The sequence below is a fragment of the Epinephelus fuscoguttatus genome, linkage group LG21 (assembly GCF_011397635.1).
Source record: "Epinephelus fuscoguttatus linkage group LG21, E.fuscoguttatus.final_Chr_v1".
NCBI lineage: Eukaryota > Metazoa > Chordata > Actinopteri > Perciformes > Serranidae > Epinephelus > Epinephelus fuscoguttatus.
The window spans coordinates 14,486,564-14,502,561 of record NC_064772.1 but is presented as its reverse complement, the minus strand read 5'-3'; the positions used below and the strand labels follow the sequence as shown (position 1 = coordinate 14,502,561).

The 15,998-nt window shown below is 38.7% G+C and overlaps 2 protein-coding genes across 3 annotated transcripts; one reads left to right on the top strand and one right to left on the bottom strand.

Annotated features, from left to right (window-relative positions):
- Positions 1-305: 305 nt before the first annotated feature.
- On the bottom strand, positions 306-12,287 carry LOC125882283 (inositol monophosphatase 1-like). 2 transcript variants are annotated; one of them, XM_049566072.1, is made up of 9 exons: positions 12,232-12,287; positions 11,788-11,909; positions 9,468-9,601; positions 7,700-7,804; positions 7,404-7,449; positions 7,086-7,194; positions 6,755-6,863; positions 4,860-5,011; positions 306-2,878 (listed from the first exon to the last, which is right to left on the bottom strand). In XM_049566072.1, exons 2-9 carry the CDS (start codon positions 11,848-11,850, stop codon positions 2,757-2,759), a joined length of 840 nt encoding a protein of 279 aa, XP_049422029.1. In that variant the 5' UTR covers positions 11,851-11,909; positions 12,232-12,287; the 3' UTR covers positions 306-2,756. The 2 variants fall into 2 exon arrangements, with proteins under 2 accessions (XP_049422029.1, XP_049422030.1); XM_049566073.1 differs by lacking the exon at positions 12,232-12,287 and adding an exon at positions 12,003-12,125.
- A 95-nt stretch (positions 12,288-12,382) lies between these two features.
- Positions 12,383-13,663, top strand: LOC125882286 (tripartite motif-containing protein 16-like protein). Its single transcript, XM_049566077.1, has 2 exons — positions 12,383-12,443; positions 12,791-13,663. The coding sequence occupies exons 1-2, from the start codon at positions 12,425-12,427 to the stop codon at positions 13,327-13,329; spliced, it is 558 nt and encodes a 185-aa protein (XP_049422034.1). The 5' UTR covers positions 12,383-12,424; the 3' UTR covers positions 13,330-13,663.
- Positions 13,664-15,998: the final 2,335 nt, after the last annotated feature.

Genomic DNA, 15,998 nt, shown 5'->3' with positions numbered 1-15,998 from the left:
ATGGGAGCAGCCTTGGCAGATTTTATTGCATAATGTTTTTTTCTTGTCTTGGGTATTTGGATGGTTTATTTACAAATTTCAGTGGGAACGAGTCACGACACTGAGATGTCCATATTTAGTCAAAGAAATTCAGCATGTTTCTACAAAAATGTTCACACTCAGGATTTTACTTCTGCTGCCTTAGACTGTCTTCAGTTTAGAGTATAGCCAACACGAGTATGCATGCTGACACCTGTCTCTGCAGGGCTCTAATGACGTAATTTTATCCATCTGTGGTGTGTCAGAAAGAAGCTGGGCGTGAGCAGTTATTTATAGGGCTCTTTATTCCTTGTTATTACATCCTTACAGACCACCCATTTAAAAACATTTAAGCACATTTTCAAGAACTCCATTATTTTATTTCAGACTTGATAAAGACACAGTTATACAGTACAGTAGGTATCCGTAAACACTGTTTGGTGTCCATATTCTTGTATTTAAGGGGACCTATTATGCTCATTTTCAGGCTCATGCTTGTATTTCTATTAGAACATGTTTACAGGCTTTAATGGTCAGAAAGGATTTTGTTTCCCATACTGTCTGTGCTGGAGCACCTGCATTCACTCTCTGTTTTAAATGTCCCTTTTGGGGCCCATCTCTTTAAATCCCCCTCCCAAAAAAGCCCAGTCTGCTCTGATAGGTCAGCATTTCCAGGTGTTCCGTATATCAACATCTCTATTTCATAACAGCAGCCAGGGAATGATTGCAACAGATTAAAGCCACATTTTCTACAGTGAAAAATTACCAATAAAAGCTGTCGTACATGTTCCAGTAGGAAGAAGGCGGAATATATACTTATGTGTTGAATCGACGCAATACCTATAACATAGACTCTACGTTGGCGCAGAGCCTACGCCGTAGCCTGACATGCACCTCCTCAGAAATGTAACTACATCTTGTGGCGACGCAGACCTTCTGTCTATTTTTGTAAGCTAAAACCATTTCCCTCAGTAGAAAGGAAGCTTTTATCACAATTAAGAAACAATCAATTGTGAAGACAATAGAGCCTCCACAAAAATATAATTTGAAGTCTTGCATGTGATGTATACTTAGGGATTTATCCTGGGTTCATACAGGCAGAAAAAAATCTCTGCTCAGCGCTAGGCTAATTTATACAATATAAAATGCCTTAGGCTTGTGCTAATAATGTTAGCATGTTATATTTGTTTGGAACGAGTGTTTAGTATAAGACAGTTGTTTTGTCGGTGAACCTTGTGAGTTGTAATGGAGCCGAATTTTGTAACTTTACCTTTGTTAAATGTTGCTATTGTCCCTGGTTTCATATGAGAAGAGGGAAAGTCTGCTAGCTGCTAGGCTAATTTATATAATGTAAAATGCCATAGGCCTGTGTTAATAACATTAACATGTTGTATTGGTGGAGGAAATGTGTCCAGATAAAGACAAGTGCTTTGTCTGTGAATGCTGCGAGTTACTGTGAAGCCAAATTGTGTACTTGTGTTTGAAACTGTCTCTATTAAGCCTTATTTAATGTGTTTTGGGTGTGTTTTCAATCAACTAAACTTTACAGCACTTAACATGAAATCTCAGTCGCCGACTAGTGTAGGCCATGTGCGTAGGCTATGGCATAGGGTCTGCCACACAAATATAAATCCCGCTTAAGATCCAAAACGGGTGAAAAAATAACATCAATATCAACCAAGATTTCATGTTTCCCTGATGTTAGCATGTAGCTTCATGTAGCAGCTTACTTGTAGTTTGGGAATGATTATGAATAGCAGCACGTTCTCCCATTAAAAATTACCAATAAAAGCTTTTAAACCAAAATATTAGCAACCGGACATGTTCCAACAGGAGTACGATCTAAAATCTGGGAAAAACGAACAAAATCAGCAACCAAGATTATATGTTTCCCTGACGTTAGCATGTAGCTACTTGTAGCAGTGTCTGTAATGTAAACACTTGCAGTAGCGAGCCTGAAGCAGATGACCATAAAAAGTCATGAGCTGGCGTTATCTTGTAGCCAAACTAGAAAAATCACTGGAAACCAAATATTCAGAAAAGGTTGAAGCCTGAGGTTTCTGCTCACAGGGATTACTTTTACATACATTTACCTAATTATTTGAAACTTTGGCCACGTTTACTATGAACATGCAAAATTGTAACATGATATATGTGACAGAAAATTCAGAGGAAATAGTAATGTAATGGCACTGAAACTAACTTTCTTACCAAGTAAACAAATGCATCTTTAATAAATACAATACCCTAAGATGAAATCCTTTGTGGAATAACAATATTATTAATCAAAACCTGAACACATTTCTCCTAAAAATATTCCAATGGTGCTGTAAGGAGGTACTTTGTCAGTGATCATGTTCTGACTGCACTGTCCACACAAATAAATAGAAACAAAAATCCAAATAAAAACTGGCTAATTGTTAAACAACAATACAGTAAAACTAGTGTGAATTTGGACACACAGGTATAATTCTGTCAACACAATCACATCATTTCTTTCCAAGTTACAACAGAATAAAAAGTCTAAATCTGTGAATGACTAAGTGCAGAAATACAACAGTGACTTATAAAGAAAGCAGAGAGAGGGCTAAAAGTCTCAAGTGCTGACAAACTTCAGATTGTTCTTTAGAGGTAACTTTATCGTTTGGTTCTTAAGGCAAAGACGGAATCGTAACTTGTTAATACAAAACAGTCGGTGATTAAATAACTGTAAAGTTGGTGATGAGATGATAGAGAATTTACTGGCCATCTGCGTCGTCCCTGCCGACGTGAAACTCTGTTATCTCCTTGGCGATGCGCTCTGCTATGGCTTTGCTGCTGGCGATGATCAGCCTCCGTGACATCAGATCAAACGGTCCACCTGGATGAAAGAGAAAAGTGAGTATTGCTGAGGTAAGCTGAACTTTCATTTATCAGCGTTGGATCCACATTTCTTTAGAATCGGAGTCCCTCGTTGAATCATATTGCTGACTAGACGAGATTTGTTACGACCTCTCTTATTTCCTGAAACTGTAACATTTTTTTAAGAATTGCACTGATTGATTTGGGTTTTTCTAGTTTGCTCAAAATGTCATTGTACAGTAAGCACACTTAAATCTGAAACATCCATAGGAATTCCTATTGTTAAAACACAGCTATCCCTGTCACGATAACTACTTTTGGTAGACGATACAAGTGTCCCAGAAATAATTGGGATTAAGATATTGTCAATTTAAGGCCACTTAATACCACTGATATAATGATAATACTACAGCATGATAATGGCAAAGAGCAATGAACTTTTAATTCTTAAGAATATTCAGACATTGGAATAGGAATGTGTATCAAATAATTATAATACCCTACCCTAATTATAATACCCTATAATACCCCTTGATTAATCGTTTTGTCCATAAAATGTCAGAATATAGTGAAAAATGCCTGGAACAACTCCCAGAGCCCAAGCTGACATCTTCAAATGGTGTGTTTTACTTAACCAACAGTCCAAAAATCCAAATCTCTCTAGTTTATTGTCATGTGCAACAAAGCATCAAATTTTCACATAACAAAACTACCAAATCTTTTTTCTTTTTGCTTAAAAATGGCTAAAACGCTTATTACATCATCAATATAGTTGCCGAATAATTTTTTGTCAATAAACTAATCGCTTTAGCGAGTTATCGATTGATCGAATTGTTTCAGGTCTATTAGGAATCTTTCCTAAACAGGCAATATACTGCCAAATCCTACCTGTTATTCTGCATGTAAACACAAGAGCATTATCATACGATACATTGGACATGACCTTGATCAATTTTTGCTGACCCAAGTAAGTCGATAACAAAATTATTGTGACAGGCCTAATCACAGCAAAGGTAATGACGATGTGGCATTTGGAAGGTCGTTTCACCTTACTGACAATGTCACTGCCTGACCAGGTAATGTAAGAGCAAATATGTAATTTAAGTCAAAGAGTTCCTACACTCTCAAGTAACACAACTGCATTCATTACGTGTCAAAGACAGAATAAAACAATACTATTCATTGTGGCAACAGTTGAGCACAAACTATGTGCCAGTGGAAATGTTATCCTCCATAGATCTGGCTTATTGCACCACCCAATCGATAAAACAAGCACAATACATTCATTTTTAGAAGCTTGTGTTTGGAGGAACAATTGTTAAGTACTAGGCTCGTCACAAGGGGGAGAGCAGTTATAAATCAGAGGGTAAAGGCGTGGGCGATGAATTTCCAAGATCATGATACCACTCATTTTAAAATTCACCACTCTGCGGGATCAGATTTAAAGCAGGAGAGCTGGTCAGACTTATGACCCAAGTTTTCTCCACTGTATAGCCGCACTACTCCACTCATTACTTCTTACATATATTAAAAATGAAGCATGTTAGAAGAATTTAAGAATCTGCTTATTTTCATTAGCACTGTCATTGTTAACTGTGCAAATTTGACTTGAGAAACAGCATCCTGAAGCTCACCTGTTGTGTTAGTGGCAGTGTTGCCCAAATCTAACACCAACTTTCTCAAGCTCTGCTGCTTCCTGTTTCAAAAACACAACCACTAGATGCCCTGCTCTCCACCTCTGACTGTGTTTTTACAAGAATTTCTGCGTAGAACAAGGGATAAAAACTAATGAGGAGAATTAGAAACAAAAAAAAGCACATCAACATTAATAACTTCTGTTTCTGTTGAAAAAACAGCAGCCTATTCTTGAAATCTCCGTCAGCAATCCTGCAGCTTCTCCATGAGTCAATCACCCTGCTGTGCGTTTCCTTCATTTCACCCAGTGACTCAGCAGCCTCTGAAAAAGTTTAGAAAAAGAGTTCAAGTCTTCAGTGACTCACCTGAGATGTCCATGATAACTCCTCCAGCTTCGGTAACAATCGCTGCTCCTCCAGCCATGTCCCAGCAGTGGATGCCCATGTGGTAGTAAGCATCAGCTGATCCACACGCCACCAGACACATGTTGACAGCTGCACTGCCCGGGGAGCGGATACTGCGGATGGAAATGGGATGTCTGCTCTGTATTTGACTGCATGGGACACACTGTTAACCTCGACAGAGTTAAGTATATATTTAGTGTGTGTTTTAGGCTTGGGCGGTATCACGGTGTTACGTCATGCCAGGGTATGTAGGAATTCCAATGCTGTGATTTTCAATACCGTCAAAAATACAAACACTCCTCTTTCTATTAAACTGATACATAGATGCAGCACTGAGGCAATGTATTGTAGTGCACAGCCTGTGCCACCAGAGGTCAGTCTACTGGTGGAACAGACAGCTGAGCAGAGACAGATAGTGACTGCGAGTGGTGGGGATAACATTACAGGACTACTAAAAACAGCCAGCAACAGCAGGAGAAAACAGCATATTTTCACGTCTAACTCAGTGAATTAAGGGTTTATTTCGACCAAACCAGAGCTGTGATTGTTAGAACAGTGAAAAATTAAACCAAGATAGTTTTGGTGAGTTTTATTTTGTTTCTGTCGAGTTTAAATGAAGTGCGCTCTCCGATGAGTTAACAAGATAAATAGGCTAATCTTTGTTTGGTGAAATAGAAACACTTGAATTCAGAAGGTGTAGCGTTGTATTTTTCTGCATAATAATTTAATAACAGGTGCAAGAATAGCTCCTTTCTTGACATTTTGTGAGTTTATTATACTAAAAAAAGGAAAGCGAGCACTGCAAATTCACCACTTCTGCCACCAACAGCTTAGCTTCTACATTTTCTTCTTAAACAAACACTGCCATGTGTTGTGTACTCTATTGATATGTCACGAAGGTATGAAAAATAGACACTGCCCAAGCCTAGTGTGTTTGTGGATGTTGAGATTTATAATCCTTACGATTTACATGGAATCAAATGCCATTAATGATGAAGTGTTTATGGCTGCCATTTTTAATGGTACAAGGTGTTTACATTCAGCCATAAGCTCTCTAGTTTTAGTACTTGTATTAAAAGAAATACTATTGTTTCTTATACATGGCACAGCAAAAGGACAGGCGAAAGGTCATGTGGTATGCACCTTAATCATTAGGCTACCACTGCAGCCCTCAACATAGTAATTATCACTGTTAGCGGGGGGTTCGCCATTCCAACACTGGATTCAAACTGCCTTCACACACAAGGGAAAAACACCAGCGTTACTATCTATACTTTCACCTCACTGATATCAGCCTCACTGTTTACTACTCACACCCTGCAGCTGCATGAGAGCTGTGTAACGTTACTGCAAATGCAACCCAAAAATAGAAAATAAAAAAATCCTACTGCTGCTTCATATTAAAAGCATGTTCACCTGGTGAAACATTTATTGTGAAGCCGTCATAGGAAACACAATGGATCGGTCACCGAGGGTATCGCCGACCACAGTCACTCATCAAGAAAAGTGTCAGCACTTTTCAGTAGTGGATAATTTGTAATTTTTTTTTTAAAAAGGGAATAATGGAAGAAGAAGGAGCAGCCTCAGAGAGCTGAAAGCCACAGGCCACACACCTTTAACCTCAACTTAAAGGAAAACTACTTACATTGTGTGCGACATAAAATCATATTGCAGCTGCGAGTATTTCTGACTGACCTCTTTATCTAAACAACAGATATTCAGGTTGCTTTTCTGTTGTATTCCCGATTAAGTAGCTGTGCAAGGAGTGTCTGCTAAGACACTAATCATGGGGGTCACCAAATCAAACAGGAGTGAAATGGTTAAGGATTACAACTGGTGTACAAGTGTATATTTACCCATGTACAGGTATGGTGAGGATGGTCCTGATGTTGGCCAGCATTGTTTTGAACTGCTCAGGATCCTTCTTGAAGCCCATTTCTGTCAGCACCAGAGACTGGCTAATATCTTGGATGAAAACACAAAGTCAAAATACATTAAATAGATAACAGCCTGTTTACTCCTGTGAAAACACAGAATCACAGGCAGTAACGTACAGCTGCTGTGTCTGAGGTTTTAGGTTTCTGTGTTGAGCTGTTACAAGCAGAGAATCTGCTGTGATGTTGCTTCCACCTGGTGGATTTGTTGAAAACTGCAACACTGAAGCCATATGTGATGATCAATATTTACCTTCTTGTCCAGACACTTTGATGGGCTCTCCGTTGCAGAATGCACCCTTCCCTTTCCGTGCTGTGTACATTTTGTCCTCGATGCAGCTGTAGACAATCCCAAACTCTATCTGACACCAAGAAGCAGCACAGAAAACAGTGGTCATGAAGGTGGAGTGTGAGGAGGGCTAACAATAGACCAGCTGTGTGAAAAGAGCAATCTACAGCACTACTCATCAGAAATTCACCGGGTTATCGGGGCAATTATTATCTTAATGTTTCTTATAATTAAGATGTTACAGTGTCAGAAAACATGTGGTTCTTAAACAATAAAGCCTACCTCTTTCTTCACGGTGAAGCCGATTGATACAGACACGAATGGGAACCTGCACAAGACATTTACGATATAAAAACATTCCTTTAATGAACTCCCCTTAGGTTTAAGCTCAGAGGAATCAATTTCTATTATCAGTTCAGTTTCATCTACGTCGTCTAATTATCCCTGATAGAGAGGACAACCCAGGAGAGAAGCTAATTAAAAGATAAAAATAGATAAGGAGCGACAAAGACAAAACAAATCCAGTGCTGGATCAGGCTTCTCAATGGCTTCATACAGTATTAAAGCGCACGCAGCACCTGTGAACAAAGTTGGTGGTACCATCAATCGGGTCGATGATCCAAGTGGGATTGTCGGTTAGCATGCTGGGAGCACCTGCTGCGACTGACTCCTCACCTATGAAGCTTCAGACAGAAAACAGAAAATAAACATTTATTAATGTGTCATACGACTGTTACCTCAGCTACTCAGTAAAGTAGTGACGTCCACTCATCAAGTCAAAACACACACATTCTCATTGACTAACTAATTGATACTGCTTACGTATATTATTGTGGCATATTTATTTTGAATACAGTCCATCTGATGCTCATTTTGTTTCTGTTTTTTGCCCTTTTCATCACTACTACAAATGCAACTGTAGCCAGTATCTCACTATCACTATCCTCACCATCCCATTCATATTTTAAGAAGCTACAAATTATATTCAGCCACAAAATAAACCTGTAAACTTCTGTAGATGTTTCAGTCCCCCGATATAGCTGCAGAGTGAGCACTCCTCCCTTTCACGATGCTCTCCGATACAGGCAGACCCCATCACCCAGAGTGAGTCTGACTGAAATGGAGGCAATGAACCAGAGAAAGACAGGCTTTAAGATAGTGTTGTCCTCAGCCTTCTGCTTAGAAGTGGTGAATTTACAGCTCACAGCAACCTAATACGATACAGTCTCTGGCTTTTGTTTGATATCTTGTGTTGGCAGAAAATGTTGCACACTTTTGTCCTATCATTGTCTAAGTTAGCATGCATTAGCTTGGAGGGCTAACTTGGCTTGTTTACTATATTACATGTACATCACTGTCAAGCTCCATTCAATCTCCTAAACCCTATTTAGAAGAACAACCACACCTGATTCGACTGACAGAATTCTGAGTTGGCTGCAGCCTTAAGCGTTGTGCGCCAAAATTGGCGACTAGCAGGCGTATCAGAATGGCAAGTGTAGTTAGCATCTTTTATTTGTTTATTTTGTTGTCTAGCTTGTTAGCTTGAGGCTAACTGGCTGACACAGCGGTCATGTGGTGAGACATAAAATAATAACTACTACGACAGAGTTTTTGGTAGATAGTGAAAGGAAGCTACAGGGTCCTGTTTTCATCCGAAACTGCACACGCAACTGTGTTTGCTGTCAAAACTTCCACTATGCTAATGTTAGCTCATATATGTGTTTCCCATGTTACACATGGCTTCGTATTAGTGACATACATGATGTGGAAACACCTCGCTAGTGACAAACTTTGCATTGATACAAATCAGTATAGTCAAGGTCAGACATTTTGAGTGAAGGGGGACTTTAAATCTGATTATATTTAGTCATGAACAAACAAATACAGGGTTTGGTTTTTCCCCACCAGAATGTATTTCAGGTAGTGTAGAGAAGGCTTTGCAACAGCTTTAATACCTTCATACTTACAGTTAACTGAATTTACAATTTTTTTTAATCCAAATGAATATAATATTAACATTTTTGGAGTCTAAACATTTATTTTTGTCTGTTTTTTGTGGCTCATGACATCAGTTTTTCCAAATTCAGCCAATATTAATGACAGGAGCACGAGTGTGAACCTGCTTCATAACACAAAGTATAGAAAACTACTGTCACTATCACAAACAAAATAAGCAAAGTGAAGTGAGTTAAGCGCAGCATTAAATACAAAGAAGCAATTAACAATTAAACTAATATGAAAATAAGGGTCAAACTTGGAGAGACTGCATAAAAATACACTGTCACATGTCCTTCAGTGCTTTCAAGTAGCTCATAAAGCACCTCTCATGTGTCTCCAATCAAATACCTGTGAGTGGGGTACTTTTCCTTGATGGTGGATATAATGAGCTGTTCCACTTTCTGGTCCGTCTCGGTCACCAGGTCAACTGGCGAGCTCTTCTGCATGACGGCGATGTCCTTCTGGAGCGCCTCGCGGATCATCTGGCAGAGACACAATGACAAACTCAGCGAGGGGATTTTTTGGATGACTGACTACATCTGCTGCTGTAATTAAGCCTAACATGTTATGTGTTATGGTTACGTACTGGTGGCAGTGATGGGTCAGAGAGGATAAGGTGTAAGATCCAGAGTCTTTACTGTTTTTTTTTTGTTTTTGTTTTTGTTTGAGCTTCAATAATTAGTCCACTGATCGATTAGTCAAGCGATGAAAGAGTTTTTAGCAACTATTATAATAATTAATTAATAATTAAAGTAATTTTTTTAAAGCAAAAATATACAAAAATTCTGCTTTCAGACTCTCAAATATGGAGATTTCCTGATTTTCTCAGGTTTATCATATTACAATGAATATCTTTGGGTGTTAGATTGACAAACAAGACATTTATAGAGGCACTGTACTTACATAATAATAATCAAAAAAATATTATCCATTTAAGTTCAGATTGTAATAAGTCCTAGAGATTCCAATGGTTTGTTCCATTTACACAGCAAAAGGTGAGTCCTTCCATCGATACAATAAGTCACAACCTCAGAGATCTGAGATTTACACATAGAAACAGAAGGACGTTCATAACTGACCCACTTCACCATGATGGCTTTCCTTGTCAAAATTTTAAGTGACTGAACCACTTCAGAGTCAAGGACATTTTCAAGCAGACATCAAAGTGGATTTGCTGACACCTGTTGACCTATTGCTTTTACTACTCTTTCACATATTTTTATTACAGGTTACTGTAACTTTCTTCTGAAATCATGCCCATTTTGTACAAACCGTAGGTAGAAAACATCACAGTTCCATCTTCTTTGCTACTTCTCTCCTCAAATCTCTTCTGAAACATATTTTAGCTAACTGTTTCTGTTTTGGAGATTTGTCACCAGCTGGCTGCCATATAGTTACCTGTGTCAAAACAGACAAGCTTATATTGCTTATTATATAAGCTTATTATGTCACCCACCAGCGAGAGTGTTTATTGGTCCAATAATTCTACATTTCCTACCTCTTGAGCAAAAGGGATTGCCACTGCCCCTTTTCTCTGGTCATGTGGCACCAATTTCACAAGTATTAGCATCTTCATGCTGCATAGACATCCCAGATTTATGAAAAGACCATCTTTCTGGCAGTGACATAATTCTGTAATAATGCTCACAGCGTACAGCATATGACGCTAACGTTAGCAGCGAGATGTTATCAGAGTTTTCATGTCTCTAAGTTAAGCCACCTTGCTGTCTTGTTAAATGTGTGTAGTTTTTATTATGGACAACTTTTTCTGGATGCCTGACCTCATGTAAAATTATTGTGCAAACGTTTAATAAAAAGGTTTAAGTAACCTTGATATACAAAACAGGAGATTTGTTTGACTTGAATGGCTGCCATTAGAGATTACACTTCACCTTGCGGATAACATAAAAATCATCATGATGTGTTGACAGAAACATAATATGTCTTTTCCAGGAGACAGATGAGCAACATATTTGAACTGCTCTATGAAGGCTTTAAAAAAGCTGCTGCTGTGGACTGCTCTTTACTGTGACATGGCAATCCTACTATCAAAAGAGCAAGCACAGATGGAACTGAAAAAAGGTCTTCTTCAGTCTATTAGATCTGTCTATCACTCATCTTTATGTCCTGTTTCTAATGTTGTATCACAAAGTCAGTCATTTAATTTTTAGATGTTAACTAGGTGGACCTAGCTGGAAATACAAAAGAAGGTTCATTTGTACCTTCTCATCTTTAAAACCATTTTGATAAAGTTCCTGTCTGCCTCTGTGACATGCTTTCTCCTGTTTCTAACAGCTCTCTGACGTGATTAACAAAATGAATTTCTTCAGTGTTTGAGTCACATTTGACCTTGAAAAAACTGCATTTTTGTACAAAGGCAAACCTGCCTTCATTCCAGACATTCAAAACCCATGTGCAAATTATATTTCATGAGGAAAACAAGTGTTACAAACAGTCAAACTCCTCTTAATGAATGCCCTTTAGGTCCATGCTGTAAATAACTCCTTTGACATGACTACTGACATCATTAGACTGACTTTAATTACTGTATCATGTACCTGCAAGTTACTATTGCTGTGATGCACACAAAAGTGGATACAAAAGTTAACCAATGCCGTACCATATAAAATACAATGATCTCCAGACCATAAGAGCAGTATTTTCTCACCTTGCCAGCCTTTTTGGTGACCTCCACACAGTGATCCATACACTCCTGCCAAGCATCACTCATGTTGATTGTGGATGAGGAGTTATTAACCTTATATTCCCGGATAGTTACAGTTTAAGTTCCTGTTGGGAAAAAGCGACACTTAAGTTTCGTTCACATTAAAATTAGAATTTAACCTACCTATAAAACCATGAGCTACTGGCTGGAGAAACTACCTGAGCAGCAGGTAAATCTGTTAATAACGCTGAGAGCGTTGTGAGGTTAGCTGAATTAGCTCTCTATGCTAGTTAGCTTTTACGCGAATGAACTCGTATAAAGAAAACAAACAGTGACGGCTACAAACACAGAATAAGCAGTGTAGCCAGGCAGGTATGTAATGACTCCTAATTTACGTTGCAATATACAACAGAAAGAGTTTCAATGAGCTCGAGCTAAATGACCCACCTCCAGCTCCACACAGATTGACTTGACAGTTTTGACTTTTAGCTAGCTTAGCGGAGGGCGGGACTTAAGGTGACTCTCACTCTCATTGGTCAAAAATGTGAAGTCGCCGCTCTCATTGGCTAGACGGCTGTCATTTCTCTCTGTACAGGAAACTGATAACTTTTCCTTGCTGTCAAAAGAAGAGGCAGCAACAATGGATGATTTCCACAAGCGTGAGTTTTTTTATGTCTCGTGTATTTTATATTGTTATAGTTTATTTCAGCTTATTAATATGTTATATTCTGTATTTGCACTATACTTCCACTCTTTCCTACTTTGTTCAGCAACAGCTGCACAACAATTTTCCTTTAGGGATAAATAAAGTTTGTCTATCTTAAATCTGTGGATGCATATTTCACTGCTCATCTATCACATAAAGGCTTTATATCTTAGCCTTTCTGTACAGTGGACTAAAATCCAGTGGTGGAAAGTACCTAAGCAGCCTACATTTACACAAGTACTGGACTAAAGTACAATTTTGAGGTACTTGTACTTGTCTTTATTCTACTTGTTGTTCCAGACTGGAAAGATCTCACTCTGGATCCAGACACCGCCCACCCTGACCTCAGCATCTCTGCAGACTGCACTGAAGCCACTTACATCGAGCACTCTCCATCAGTCCCCGACCACCCAGAGAGATTTGACCACTGGGAGGAGGTGCTGTGCAGCCAGGGCCTGGATGGACGTTGTTACTGGGAGCTGGAGTGGAGAGGGCAGCAGGTCTGCGTAGCGGTGTCGTATAAAGGTGTCAGCAGGAAAGGTGGGAGCAATGACAGTCGCTTTGGAATGAATCAGCTCTCCTGGAGCTTGGACTGTTCTGACTCTGGGTTTTTTTTCTGGCACAATAATGAACATACTGACATAAAAGCACCTCCGTCGTGGAGGATAGGAGTATACCTAGACCATGAGGAAGAGACTCTGTCCTTTTACAACATCGCTGACTCAGAAGTTCTCATTCACAGAGTCCAGACCACCTTCACAGAGCCTCTCTACCCAGGCTTTGAGTTATATAATTATGGAGACCATGTTAAACTTTGTCACCTGAAAAATCAGACATGATCAATGGCTTTAATACAGGTTTCTTAGACAGAATTTGCTCATCTTTTTTCTCCAGCAGGAGACTTTTCTGGTGTACAACTCTCAGAAATATTGACTGTGGAAAGATTTTCCATTGTAAATAGAACTCAAAGAAATGATGATACATCTTGCCACTGTTTAAGATGACCAAGCAAATACAGCTATTTAGCATACTTATTTTTTATTGATTGTTTACTTTAGGTGAATATGTATCTGCAAATCCACACGGCAACATCACTTAAAACTGCTGAAGATTCCACTTTATGCAAGTTCATGTATGACGCATACTCTGCATCAACCTTGCTTGTGTTTTTAAGGCTTTTTTAAAGGTTTTTAAGAGTTTTTTAAACTCTATCCATGGTGTTAATGTCAGCGTTAAACATTTGCATGTATGTGTCTGTTGTGTGAGAGGGGATGATATAAAATGGGATGCCTTGGTTTTAAAAGTTTCTGAACTACCAGTATAGACATAACAAACGTACAAACCCTCTTTAGGCCAGAAGGTGGCAGCAGATACACTGTATGTAATGATAATTCACAGCTGTGTAACTTGACCTGAAAAAAAACTAATACGCAAATTCAAAGCAGTAAAACAAAATCCAAAACATTTGCTTTCCTGTATTTCAGCTCTGTGGCTGATGGGAATTTCAGTTAATTAAAGAGGACCTATTATGCTGTTTTTCAGGTTCATACTTGTTGCTTACCTCACCAGAGCTACTCGACAGGGCTGTGCTCTGTCGCCATTACTTTTTAATATTGTACTGGAACCACTGGCTATTGCCATCAGAGCAAATGCAGCTATTAGGGGGGTGGAAGGAGGAGGGAAAGAGCACAAATTATTATTATATGCGGACGATATTTTGATGCTGATAAAAGACCCATTAAATTCGATACCGCACCTGATGATCACAATACAATCTTACTCCAAACTATCTGGATACAAAATTAACTGGACAAAGTTGGAAGCTATGCCTATATCTGGATTATGCAATTCAAATTCACTGACAAATTTCAGCTATAAATGGATATCAAAAGGGATGACATACTTGGGAATCAAACTCGTAGCGAAGTGGAGGAAATACCTACATTAAATTTAGAACCATTGCTGCAAAAAATTAAAACTAATTTGGATAAATGGGGGAAACTTAAGCTAACATTATGGGGTAAGATCAATATGATAAAAATGGTGGTTGCACCGCAATTTAACTATGTGCTCATGATGTTGCCAGTTCTCACACTGGAATAAAGATAACCAGCTAGAGTGGGTTACTATTGAAAATAAGATGTCATCTTCTTTTACTCCTATTGATAGATTATCCCAGTCCTCACGTAATGTATTGAATCCTATTATGTCTCACTCCAAAGAGATCTGGACCAAAATACATAAAATGCATAAATTATCACATTGTAAACAAATATATTCTTCTCTGTGGCATAACCCCATGATCAGCATTGGAAATACATCAGTATATTGGAAGGAATGGCTCCTTAATGGATTATGTCATATTGCTGACTTATATGAAGAAGGGGTCTTCATGTCATTCTCTGACGTAAAAAGAAAATACAATCTTGAGGGAAAGGAACATTTTTGGAAATATTTGCAGATTTGCGGACTGTATTACCTCCAGGATTCAGTACGAGGATGGAAACCACATCATGGACTATCTCACGTTACCTGCTGAGTGCCACCAAGCCTGTATATTTTATAGAACAACCAACCAACTACTCAGCGATGGCTGTCAGAGCCTGAAAACAATATGGGAGAAAGACCTGGGATGCCTGATGAGTGACGAGGAATGGCTGAGAATTATATCTAATAATGGGAAATACATTAGGGAAGCTAAAGGGAAATTTACACAATACAAAATAGCACACAGGTATTACTGGATACCACAAAGACTCAACAGAGCAGGTTTAACAAATAATAACCTGTGTTGGAAATGTCAGAAAAACATATGCACTCTGTTACACTGCATCTGGGAGTGCCCTGTCATTCAACCTTTCTGGAAGACAGTTGTGGGCAATTTGAGCAACTGGCTGAGAAGTGATATACTATTATCTCCCAGATTATGGGACAGAAGCCAAATACACAACATATCAAGCGGAGAATTCTCTGTAATCATGGTAGGGATTACAACGGCTGCCAGGACAATACTTAACCTGTGGAACACACACAAACCCCCTGAACTGAAAGAATGGGTAAACACATTTATTTCATTTTTGTTTTTCTTTGCCACTGATGGTACATGTAGTGTGTATAACAAGAAATGTCTCACAATGTAAAATGTTGTCCTGTCAAACACCAAAGATAAAAGAAATAAAAACTTGAATAAAAAAAATAAATAAATAAAAGCTTCTAAAACAAAATCTTCACAACCGGACGTGTTCCAACAGAAAAATGATCCAAAATCAGGGGAAATCAACAACTTCAGCAACCAAGATTACATCTTTCCGTGACGTCAGCATGTAGCTACATCACTGGTGTCAAAATCATTTTCGGTTCATGGGCCCCATACAGTCCAATTTAATCTGAAGTGGGCCAGACCAGTAAAACCATTGCTTAATATCCTATACATAACAACACCTCCAATTTTTTTTAAATCTCTCCTATAGTGTGAAGACATACAGGAACATCCTGTGCAATTTCAATA

Excerpts from the sequence above, each read along its gene's own strand:
- LOC125882283 (XM_049566072.1), bottom strand. The coding sequence starts at position 11,850 with ATGAGTGATGCTTGGCAGGAGTGTATGGATCACTGTGTGGAGGTCACC. Across the intron at positions 9,602-11,787 it reads TCACCAAAAAGGCTGGCAAG|ATGATCCGCGAGGCGCTCCA; the intron begins GTGAGAAAATAC and ends TGTCTCTGCCAG. Across the intron at positions 2,879-4,859 it reads AGTTATCATGGACATCTCAG|GTGGACCGTTTGATCTGATG; the intron begins GTGAGTCACTGA and ends TCTTTCATCCAG.